The sequence below is a fragment of the Dreissena polymorpha genome, chromosome 6 (genome assembly GCF_020536995.1).
Source record: "Dreissena polymorpha isolate Duluth1 chromosome 6, UMN_Dpol_1.0, whole genome shotgun sequence".
Taxonomy (NCBI): Eukaryota; Metazoa; Mollusca; class Bivalvia; order Myida; family Dreissenidae; genus Dreissena; species Dreissena polymorpha.
The window spans coordinates 111868786-111881939 of record NC_068360.1 but is presented as its reverse complement, the minus strand read 5'-3'; the positions used below and the strand labels follow the sequence as shown (position 1 = coordinate 111881939).

At 33.4% G+C, this 13154-nt stretch overlaps 1 protein-coding gene across 7 annotated transcripts in view; it reads left to right on the top strand.

Annotated features, from left to right (window-relative positions):
• Positions 1-6907: 6907 nt before the first annotated feature.
• Positions 6908-13154, top strand: part of LOC127834096 (uncharacterized) — a 60537-nt gene continuing 54290 nt past the window's right edge. For 3 of the 7 annotated variants that reach the window (XM_052359703.1, XM_052359700.1, XM_052359702.1), the window contains exon 1: positions 6909-7476. In XM_052359703.1, the coding sequence (XP_052215663.1) occupies positions 7127-7476 (350 nt within the window). In that variant the 5' untranslated portion in view covers positions 6909-7126. Of the gene's footprint in view, positions 7477-13154 lie in introns of all 7 variants that reach the window. The other 4 variants (XM_052359701.1, XM_052359704.1, XR_008027807.1 and 1 more) reach the window with 2 other exon arrangements.

The window sequence follows — 13154 nt, the reverse complement described above, 5'->3', positions numbered from 1 at the left end:
GAGGGCGATTACACTCAATGTGTTCACATTTTGACCATAGGCTTTGTCAATGACCTTTATAGTATGGGTATCTTTGATATTATTTATTGCTATCGTGTAACTGCATGATTGTGTATATGTTTACAACACACAAAGCATAAATAATGATATAAATATACTGATTGAGCTTATAATAATCTGAGAACTATAGCCAGGTCAATTAAGGACTTAAAATACAATTTTGTGTCCTGATTTCATGAAGAAATGACCATGCATGTCCTAGATTCCAAATTCAATGCCCTGGTGTGACACATTGATAGCATTACCGTTAAACTGTTACCAGGCTTATGAAATTAGTTTTTATTGAACTATCTAAGGAAATCTAAATCAGGCACTGATTTTTCTTGTTTTAATACAGTCATAGATCAGTTGTGGCCTCTGGGTAATGACCAATTTTTGCTTACTTGTCACACCCTTAAAACTTTTCACACGTCTACAATAGCAAATCGTGATTTAGGTGATCTTCAATGGTACATTTTAACTTTAGCTCTGTTACAAGAGTGCTGGTAAAGTCCAGTCACATATTTAAATCTAGGCCATGTCAAAATCAAAGTGTCAAAGACAAATGAAAGATGCGTTCATTAAGTATTGTCCAGTTGTTTACTACTGCTGTAAGTTTTTATATAATATGACTGATGAACATCATGTGAGAGAAAATTCACATTATCATTGTATATCAGGTTTAGCAGCCTTTTAGATAACAAAGTATGTTAGTTTTCAATGTCGCTTCTGGAGATCAAACCGTAGGGCTTTTAGGAAGATTCTGAAATTTTAGATCCCTCGAGAGCAACCAAACCAAAAATTAAGTCAAATATTGCCGACTCGGTTTTTTGAGTCGGTTCATGAGGGATAATGGAGCTTGATTGGTCATTGTCGGCACTGGTACTACTTACATGTACCCCGGGTACTCTTAAGTATACTTACATGTACCCTGGGAACTCTAAGTATACTTACATGTACCCCAGGTACGGTAAATAAACGTAATTGTACTCGGTCCATATTAGACTGTACCCGAGTTGTATTCGCGCCCAAAATCCGATGTCGTAAAACGCGCAACCGATTCTCTTAAACACACTTCTCTTCAAAAAACACTGCATCAACATGCTTTTTGAGTATGTGTTCCGATAATATAGAGGCCATTCTACAGAAAATTGACATTAATGTGTAATTACAAAAAATAGTCGACAACGACTGATTTAGGGTTAAATTTCACGGGTACATTTTAGTATATTTACCGTACCCGGGATACATGTAAGTATACTTAAGAGTACCCGGGGTACATGTACGTAGTACCCGAGCCGACAATGATCAATCGAGCGATAATGGAAAGTGGAACATCTCTCACGCCCCCTAGCAGCGCCTTTAGCAGTATTCAATTCATAACAGGAAAGTGCTGGAGTCATTAATACCGAGGGACAAGAAAAACAATTGATTAATGTTCGAAATAAATAATTTGATTAATGACAATTCTATTATTTGAGCCAGGTCACAGGAAAAGCGCAGTCAAATCAGTATCCAATTAAATTATTTGTTATTGTCAGAAAAACGCTTTTAAGCAAACAGCTTTCAAGCGACTGCAGGCTGATCTAGATCAAAACTGGCCACAATCGCCTTAATGTCTCTTTTACTGCGACATAGTTCATTTAACTTTAAAATGATAAAAAGTACTAACACTAAGAAAGAGTACGAACCAGTAGAGTTTGAAATCAATGTTGAATTTCAGGACAGCTTGGTGATCTGCAAATCCCCGATGAAATGTTGATATCGGGTATCATAGTCATTCAATAAGTCGCAAAATGCTCGAATACAATTTATAAATTATGCCAGTTTTGCCGTGTCAAGCTGTTACGATCCAGAAAGTCCTTCATTCACATCGAGTATATATCCTTCGAATTCCAACTATTTTTGTTATAAGCGGATATTTAGTGAATACATAATTCATATATCCTAAATGACAGCTTCTAAATAGCAAAACAAGCCAATTTATGCAGTAAGAAAGTTTTGAATCGAGACTCTCATGGGGGCGGCCATTGTTGAATGTTGAAACACGAAAGACAACTCTGATAGGAGAATGTTATAAATGACGAGCAATCTCCTACGCAGTGGCGAATCCAAAAGGGAAGTAACTGAAAAATCGAGTTATCTCAATCGGATTGGCTCGGTCTTTTACATAGGTCGCCATTGTGATTTTTTTTTCGATGGTTATGATACCTTGGACGATGCTGTTCCAGCATCGTCAATAATAAAATTTTTCAATGTTTAACAGTTTCAACGTGGAGTCCATTTTGAAATATAAAACTACTTACATGAAGCACTTTGTTGCAGTTCGACGAACCTTCTCACTAGCAAATGTTTCATCTGTGTATGTTACCTAACAATTTGCAACGAGTAACATGTAATTGCACAAAACGCGTTGCCTTATCTGGGTTTCAAAATATGGATAGAATATGACTTATGTAAATAATGATTTCTAAATGACCTTAAACGGACTCGCTCGTTATCTGAAAATTGCAAGCTTACTCTTAGCTGTTTGAATAACGCGAAATAAGTTGTATTTTTCAATTAAAATCTCCAACAAAAACAGTTGATTGGTCTGCTGACTTTTCCTAATTAATTGTATTGCATATAAACATCGATTTGGTAATGACGTTAAGCATTTTTAAATTTTTAAACTTCATTATTTGTGTTATTTACAAAAAAAATAAACGATACATGAAAAATGAATTTTTAAGTGTATCCTTTTGCCCATATATGTTTGTTTTCTGCTATTTAAATAGTCATGTTAACATATTAAGAACTGGCAACTTGCCACTCTGTTCTCAAACAAAAACGAATATAATATACTGGAATAATGGACCTTAAAAAGTGTTTATATCACCTGTATCCATAACATGAATTAAATTTTAAAGCAAAATCTTTACAATAACGAACGTTTATAAAGACTTTATAGCATGATAATTAAAACACACTCTAAAATCTTGTAGCATACAGCTTTAATATTTGGAAGGTTACCAACGATTGTTGGTCTCAACCTGCTTTGTTCAAATTATGCCCCTGAACAGGCCAAGGCCAAGGGGGCACATGATTTATATTGACTTATACATGTATAGCCACATAACTTTACAAGTCTTCTCTCTAACACCGCTTCTAAAAGGTGTATATTTGGCATGTTACGTTGTTGTCCTCTACATAAGCGTTCAGACCCAGAGATATCGGGTTCGTATTCCGTTGCGATTAACTCTGTATTACTAGTATGCTTAAATCGATTACGTGAAGATATTAAATGGCATAATTGAGCGTTTGTGAATAACTCCCTTTAAAAGTACCTGGTATCTAAATGCACAAGGATATTTTAAAACGACTGATTACATCTGCAGTTAGACATGTACTTCGTTTGATAGCTTTAAACACGAGCGGAAATCGTTAATCATCTATTGTGTATAGAAATATATTTTGTATTATAATATCATATACAAATTATTTTGAAATAGTCTACGGGTTAGATAGTTTACTGAAGGCTCTCTCTGGGCTATTTCGTGATTTTAGATTTCAAAACCAGTTTTACTTCAGAATTCCATCTTAGATTATACATATGAAAAAAATCATAGATGGATCGGTGTTAAATATGTTAAAGCGAAACTTGTCATACTCGCTTTGGGTCAAATTATTATTGATACGAGCATGAATCCGTTTTTAAATGCGACCTTGTATGCGTGTACGAATGGAATTTTACTTGCGACTCGGGTACGTCTATGAATAAATTCATGCACAATTGACAATTGTATTATGACATGTCTTCATGTATACCATTATATATAAATGTATAAATTAATTCATGCGACTAACATGGGGTGACTTTGTTATTGCAATAATAGATACGTTAATTAATGCACTTAAACATTTGACCATAAATGCTTCATCTGTATATGATAATGGAATGCATTTTTGAAATGCAACCGTCGTAACGTTTTTGAATGCGTTTATGTATGCACGCATAAATGCGCGTATCAATAAATGCAGGCAACCATATTTAATGCATTCACGATTTCGACCGCGGATACATCCGTGTATGCAACTATGGATATCTGTATTATTGCGTTCATCAATCAATCATTAATCTAACCTTGGAGACGGGTATGCATGCATTAACGAATTAAACAAGAGGTTTGTTTATGAATACATGTACGAAATTACTCACGAATGCAATCATATATAAATGCATTATGCTTCCGACAATGGATATATGAATAAAAGCATCCATAAACGCAACAATCGACACTTAAATTCATTTTTAAGGCAACAGTTGCTACATGCATGATTCATTCTTTAATAGATGCATGTGTGAATGAATTCGCTGAACGTACAAATAATACGTGTGTATATGCAGGTATGAAACCATTCATGTATATTTAACGAATGCATTCTTAAATGCAGCTAGTGATAAGTATATAAGCGCATTCAAAATGCAACCATGGATGTGTGTGTACACGTACATTCGCGGTCGCACCATGCGAATGAAGTTACGGATTAAAACATATTATGTATGCATTCATGAAGGTATTATGGGTACGTGTACGAGAAAAGATGTAAGGGTGTACCAATAAATATTTGAATATCATAATGCGGTGTATATCCGTTCCACGACATTACTTCACATCGAAGTATGTACACACTTCAACGCTACCCTCAGGGCCAATGTCTTACTGAGAATCTTTAATCGAAAAAATGAAGTAAGTGATCCGTCGAAAAGAATATAAAATAATGTATAATAAACATACCGACGACAGCAAACATATCTTACTATTATTCCCCTTACCATAAGAGTTTGATAATATTGTATTGCCCAATCGTTTACAAGAAAATATATTTACATGTTTTATCTGATGCGACATAATAGAGATGCGATCTTTATTGTGCATGTAGCATTTCTGCATTCCTTGATGCATGTAGGTTCTGTTTACTGTTTAGCTGAGCTGATGTTTTCAGTACATCATGGTGGGCGTTTTTCCATGTTCGCATTCAAAGATTCATTTTAGTCTTGCGTGGGCATAACATGGTGAATCTGAATTTGTTTATTTTGCTATTCGTAATGAAAAATACTATTATATAGATAATCTTCAATTACAAAATTGTTCAGAGTGTTTTATCGTTATTGTAAGCAAGTTTTGAATTTGAGTCAGGTGGTGTAAACAAGGCAAATCAAACAAAGCACATCTGTAAGCCTTCTGAGCTACATTTTGATCACTCTCAAATGATACATCCTCTGAACCAATCTCTTGCACGACGGTTACATTACATTCATCTCTGTGATGGGCTTAGAACGCACTATTTTTATGAAAGCGTCACATTCATGTCAGGTTCATTCCAAGCGTTTATCATGGGGGTTACAGTATACTAAACAATCTCTTGCACGACGGTTACATTACATTCACTGCATTTAAAAAACCCATCTCATACCATAATATCTTATATCAGTCTTACATACGTGGAAGCAATGCCTAACGTCAATCAATAAAAATTATGTTCAATATGTGCACATTTGTGAAGTGCGTGGAATGATTCCATCTGCGTAAATGGGCAATAAAATAGTTCCAAAGAGTTGCATTAAATACTCGCAAGTTTTTGCACGATGTATCGTAAATTTAAAATTGCTATAATAGTATTTCATTATTTTACGCCTCTGATCCTAAACAAATCCAAATCAAATATACATTGAATGCGTTTGTTCGGTTTTGCCTAGTTTCTTGGCAATATGGCATGCTGAGCCTTTCGCAGAGGTGTATGTGAGAGCAAGGAACGACAACTCTGTGTGGAGATTGCCTCTGAACACTGATCGTGTAAAATCAATAAATAGATGGCATAAGGAAGGATATAATAACAAGAGGTAATATGCATATAAGTAAACGTAAAGTATGTGTTCATTAAAGCGCCACCCCTCTAAAATAGGGATAAGGGTTTCGACATATGATACAGATTTTTAATATGAAATATTTACCCTAAATTCCAAAATGTCATGTCCAGCGCATGGTAGCAAGAGAATCAATATCCCTTCTATAAACTAGCTACATTGTTAGCAATAACCCATATCAGAATTAAGATCATTTTTTTTTAATTTGCAAAGCCTCGTAGAGTTCTGAGTTTCGGCTGCGGTCAGTTTTGGCTCAATTATATGACTAGTTGCCGGTTTTTCCACAATAAAATGTATAAGCCTCCATATTGGTCAAATCTAAATAATTTCGTTTAAACCATCAAGACGATCAATCTCCACGCAGAGTTGTCGTTCCTTGCTCTCACATACAACTCTGCGTAAGGCTCAAGCATGCCATTTTGTCTACCAAATAGGTAAAACCGAACAAACGCATTCAATGTATATTTGAGTTGATATTTAAGATCGCATGCATTTAATTAAGAAATATGACTTTTAAATTTACGATTAATCGTGCAAAAGTTTAAATGCAACTCTTTGGAACTATTTTATTGCCCATTTACACAGATGGAATCATTCCACGCACTTCACAAATGTAAACAATTGTACATATTTTTTATTGAGTGACGTTAGGCATTGCTTCGATGTATTTATGTATGTTGTTTTCTTAACATAAAAAAACATATCAATTTCATAATAATTAATTAAGACTGATATAAGATATCATGGTATGAGATGGTTTCTTTTTAGCAGTGAATGCAATGTAACCGTCGTGCAAGAGATTGTTTAGTATACTGTAACCTCAATGATAAACGCTTGGAATGATCATGACATAAATGAGACGCTTTCATATCAGTAGTCCGTTCTGAGCCCAACACAGAGGTGAATGTAATGTAACCGTCGTGCAAGAGATTGCAAGACGATATGATATCTATTAATATTGTGTCACCCGACTTGGTAGGTTGTACAGTATGGAGAGATAACCTTGTGGTTTGTTAACAGTGGAAGTATTTTGACAGCTATATTTGTTTCATTGAGGTTAACATTTTTCTGTTTTCTAACACAGGACAAGGATTTATGAAAGTGGCAATACCTTAACACAATATAAGTAAGGGAGTATATAATATAATAGTTGAATAGTGATTATTATTTGTTTATTGAATGTTTGTGAACATAATGACAACACATTCTCAGTATTCCATTGGTGCTGGTTATGTTAGGGTTAGCTTCTTTCACTGTGCATCCTGCAATGACAAGAATATTGTTGAAACTGCAGTGTGCTACTGTTCAAAATGTGAACAGTGTTTGTGTACGCAGTGCTGCGGGTTGCATGATCAATTGTTTAGTAAGCATATTAAATACGGCCTAGAAGAATTGGAGAACTGGCCAGATTGCAATGACTTAGTTGCTTTTCTACAAATATGTGAGATACACAAAAATCAAAGCGTTGACATGTTCTGCAAGGACCACAGACGGCTGTGCTGCTATGAATGCGTTTCATCTATGCACAGGTATTTTGATAAAACAACCGTTTTAAAATTATATAAACATTTTGTTTTGAAACCAAAGCTTGGAATTTTTTTAGGGGTTAGTGGGATAAAGGCCACTGCGAATATGAGGAAAAACAAATTACCACTCATGAACGTAGTTTGAATGAGGTTAGAGTGTTCACATTGCGTGAATATGCTGAACATGTAGAGCGAGTATATGGGACTAGTCAGTTTAAGATCAGATCACTAAAACGTGTGTATGTATTTAGCTTACATTAAGACCAAGATTGGGATTACATATATTATATTTATATAATTGCACACATGTTCACACAATTTGTGTTTTTGTCTTGGTAATATAAATTGATTTGTTTTCTATTAAATGTTTGCGTTTACGCTGCAAGTACATCTATGAACGCAAAGGTTTTACATTTGATGAATTTTGAATAATTTTCCGTATAGACCATGGGATGCAGGGAATATTTCATTTTTTTTTAACCTAACTGGAAATATCATATACTGAACATTTGTTAGAAATTTTTATGGAAATAAATAATTGCGTTAAAATTATCGTCTATCCATCATACGCTGTGTTGAGAAGAAGGTCAGGTAGGGTCAGGCAGAAACAAACACTCACAATGTCTCGTGGACGTACACAAATAAGTTATTTTTTTGTATTTAACTGTTCATAATTAAATTTAAGGCGGAATGTATTTGAACGTTGCAAACTTGCATTCAAAATTTGTTAATCAAATTTTACCAAAAATACCGTTATGGATGATCTCTTAACTGTTCCTGGTTAAAAGTGTTTACGTTTTTAAGTGGATTTTTGTTGCAGCACTTCAGCTATGAAGTTCAGTTTGTTGTAACAATTTATTTCATGAAATATTAAAAAATTTAAATTGGAGAGCATATACCATATCGGCACAATCGTGAGCCATTGTTTCTTGGTCTAAGTGAGTCATTCTCTTGAGTTCCACTGTCATATTCAATATTATATTTAAATATTTCAATCATATAATACATATATAATACAGATATTTGCCCGTTTCTCAAATGTACAACATTATTAATACAGTATTATAATACAGTTTCAATTTAGTGTAGGAATGGGGAGGTATAACGGCTACGGTGTGTCATGGGCCCGTATTGGACCACGTTCGGCCGAATCAGCCGGTTTGGACCCATGACAAACAAAAGCCGCGCTGTAGCTTATTTATGAAGTTTCTCTGAGATCCCTGATTCAATTGAAACTGCTACTGCATCAATACGTTCATTGAATTAATTAATGCTCGTACATTTTTTTCTAGTGAAAAGAACGCAAAAAATACTATTGTCTTATTTAGCTTCCTATATTCATGCTTTGTTAATATTCATACCAGATAAATAATGTCGTCGTTAACACACTTGCTTTATTGATTTTGTTCATATTTATATAATTGCATAATTTATAGTCACACTACCGAAATAGTACGGCTGATGTCTAAAAAACCATTTCGTATATAGCACCGATAAAGATACACTGCAACTTTGAACAATTACACCGATATGCGTTATTGTGTTCGACGTAAAACGGTTACAGACTTCTTAGTGCACTGTTAACATTGTTTATCAATATGCAAACAATATTCAAGTTGCGCTTCAGTATTGATTGTCAGATAGTCTGACCTGGATTTCTGCTATCAGGTTGCACGCGAGGTAATCATGTATTCACTGAGTACACAGGGTTGTTGGCGAAGAGGAAGTATTGAATAATAAACGCTCAGTCATTCACGTTCCAAATGTAACGCTTTTAATCGATACTTTGCAAAATAAGTGTTTTCATAAATATATCGTTTAAAATGCTCAGCGTAAATAACAAGCTTGAATGATGCAGTTTCAACGATTAGTTTTCTGTTTCAAGAGGTTCGCAGTTCCGAATGGAAGGCAGGCAATAATTTGCGTAATCATTCTTTAATGATATTATAATTCTTTCATACATTTTCCCAATAGAAAACATTGTTCGTAAAAGAATTTCATGACAGTTTTTAAAATATAAAAACTGTTAACACGTCTTTGAATGTCGATCTTTCTTAATATTAATCAAGGCATATCTGCAGTAATGATATTCTGCATAAAGTGACAACATAAGATTTAGAAATGGAGATGTGAAAATAATTAGTAATATGGAAAAATAATTGTTGCTGATCTTCTTTTTTCCGCCCAATAATTATAGCAAAATATTACGTTATTTAACTTCTATATGCTAATATGTACGTGGATATAAAAGTTCCACACACGTTTATTGATGTGAACTGATTTTCTTCATTGATATTCTAATGTCCGCGGTGTTTGTATAATGAATTCAACAGTTCGTTTTCAATTATCTATAATGAATGCGTTTGTAAACAGGATATTAGTAATATATCAATATTTGTGTCGATTAAAGATCGACTATCAATTGTGTCTTCTTATCAAACATTCACTTGAAAGACATACTCACTAACCACTGACCTTAACTCTTGCGAGATGGAATTCATGCTTTAAAAGATTATATCATCGCAGTGCATTTCACATTGGTTTATATGTACTGTAAAATGTTTAAATGTTCACATTGAATACGAAATAAACAATAAGTTTAAAAAAAATATTTTATACCTAATGATAAAATATGACATTTATGCAGTGAAATAACAACAGTGAAAATGAACAAATTGTTATTTTCACCGGTGAAAAGAACACATTTTCTGAACTCCTTTTTCTAGTTTTAGATTATCATAAATAATTATATGTATATTTTCTATGATCACGAGTGAATCAAAATCGACATTCCACCGAATCCAACATTTTTAAAAAATGCTTTTTCATCTTTTATTTACATTGTACAAGAGTTTAACTGGAGAATTTCGTTGGTATAATGACGTCATTTCGTCACACTAATGACGTCATTTTGTGTTTTGAAATGTATTGAGACACGCCACGGGAGAAACTCCGAGAAAGGGTAACTTCTCAGCGAAAGGGAAACAGCTGTTATTTAATAATTATTTTCTCGGAAAAGGGGCATAAAAGAAACAGAAAATGTGTCCATGTCAGTGTAAGATTATGGTGATCATCGTGATCATAGAAAAATAATATTTTCTATCATCACTCGTGAAATAACAAACGATCTTACATTGACATGAACAAATATTCTCTATATCTCAGCATAATGCTGATACCGGTAAGTTAACTGGTGTTTGCAACTTTACTAAAATGTATGTCGATGTGTATTTTGAACATTTACAAATACTATTAGGAGTTTTCCAACACTGAATAACTATCCTATATGCTTCACTCATATTCATCCTGAACACGATAAAGAGATCTTGGTAATGTTTTAAAGGATTTATCGCAAAAAAACACTAACGCTATATTATAATGTATTCTTACGGATCTACCGACAGGACATTTATTTAATGTTCAATTGGCTTTGGAATCATGTTTTTAAAATATTTCTAAAGCCTAATGATGTTGATGGTCTTTAGAAGGCTGACTTGTCGTCCTCGGATGTGTCTTGGTGTATATTGATGCTAAACAATTGTTTGAAAACTATGAATGTGCTCTAATTAAATCTGACGATGGTTCCAGTAAGTTGAAAAAGATGGCCGCAAGAGGTCGAAGCAGTTTTCTTTATATTGCAATAGTGAATCGATGTTAATAATCTAGAAATCACATTGTAGAAAACTTGTTTTATAAGTAACTTGGCCAAGTGTGAAAGTTAGTCCGGTCTTTTAAAGGGACTTTTTCGCAAATTGTCTAAATGATAATTTCAAAGGTGGTGTCATATATTAAACAATTAAGTACCACTATAAATATGTAAATAAAATACCATTAGAAATGTAGAAACGTAGAAGCTTACTGCATGAGTGATCATCATTTTAAAAATGAGACAAACGCATTACACGCGCGAAACGATTGAATACTTTCGAATGACTAAGTGTCTTTCGTTATACTTTGTCAGGCGTTGATTAGTTACATTGAATATAAACTGTTTATTAATATATAGCAGTTCTGATGGTCTGGTGCCTAAAGCCTTTCATCCTAATTCAAAGGACATCGGTTCTATTCCTCCTTTGGACAAACGATTTTGTTTTTTGGAGCCTACATTTACATTTGAAACATCAACCAATTTAAGACATACGTGTACACATTAAAAGAATGCCTTCCATTGTAAATAAGTCCCTTTTAAAATTATGGTGCGCTCGTAGGCATACGTACGTTTTCCTTCAATAGTTATTCTAGGACCTTGGATACTCTTACAGACGCTTTTTCTGCCTTTACTATTCATTTAATATGCTTAGAATATTTAATCTGATGATGATGATGATGACGATGATGATGATGATGAGCCAGTACGTAACATTGGAGTATCTTGGGACTTAAAAACTTGGATATTTTGCCAAATCATCATATAACTTGCTGAGGAGATTATTTTGCTAAGGAGATTAATTTGTTCTGTCGATATCTATGTGGAGTTCGAAAATGGATCTTGTCCGTTTAAAACATGTGAAACAATAGCGGTGGCGTTTTACTATCGGTAAATTAATTGAAACAATCTTTGCAAGTAAGAAGTCATTTTCTTACAAAATCATGACACTTTGTTTTTAAGATAATACATTTATCTGGATAGTTTGAAAATGGTAAGATGAAATACCTAGCTGCATGGAAGTGATGAAATATAATATATGTGCCCGATTTTTATTTGAAATTGTAATACAAGATTACCTACCTAAAGCCTTTTCCTCTGCTCGATTTTCAAACGTTTTAAACATTTGCTCCAAATATTATCATTGCGCACATAAATTTTAATGTATGTCAAAACGGGTAAAACAGCTTGGTCAAATTGTGTTTGCACACATCACAAAAGCAGATCCGATAAGTTAAATTTGATTTGCGTCAAAGTGAGGACTTAAGTGCCTGTGGCACTCTTGTTTGCGTACAGGTAATACAAAAAACAACTTATTGCATGGTCAATAATATAATATAAATGATTGCTGAATGAGATTTTCAATTTCAATGTAAATAATTTAGCTTATATAATAAATCATATAAAATTACATTCTTTACTACATGGCATCGACTACCCCGATATAGAACAGAACAGAACAGAAATTTTATTACGACTTGTACATAGTACATCGTCAGTCTTAACCATGAAATAATAAATATATCAAAAGGTCATGTGAAAAGAAAGAGATTATACAGTCATAAAAGTAATACATTGTATCTATCAAAATACATGACAGTGGTGGGTAAACACAAAACAATGAAGACAACAAAAAATCTAATTTTTACCAAGTATGTGTGCAACAGAGTGGCAATTATTAGTATGTGTATAATAATGATTAAATTATAATAGAGAGAAATAGCTCACTTAGTAAATTTGGCGCCAAATTTAACAATCAGAAGTACATGGCAATTTGTTATCTTACATTATGCACAAATATATTAAATAAGTGAATACATTAGATATGTTGCATAACATAACTATATTTACTAAGTTTCGTATCCAGTATGAATGAAAGTTAATTTACACTTCATGCGTAAATATAATTACACAAACAATTAAAATTAACAAATAAAGAGATACAAAATCAAAATCAAACCCGCGGAACAAAAAATTCAGCTGGTGGTATTCGTATTAGGTATATGTTATTATATAAATACAATTAAACAAAACA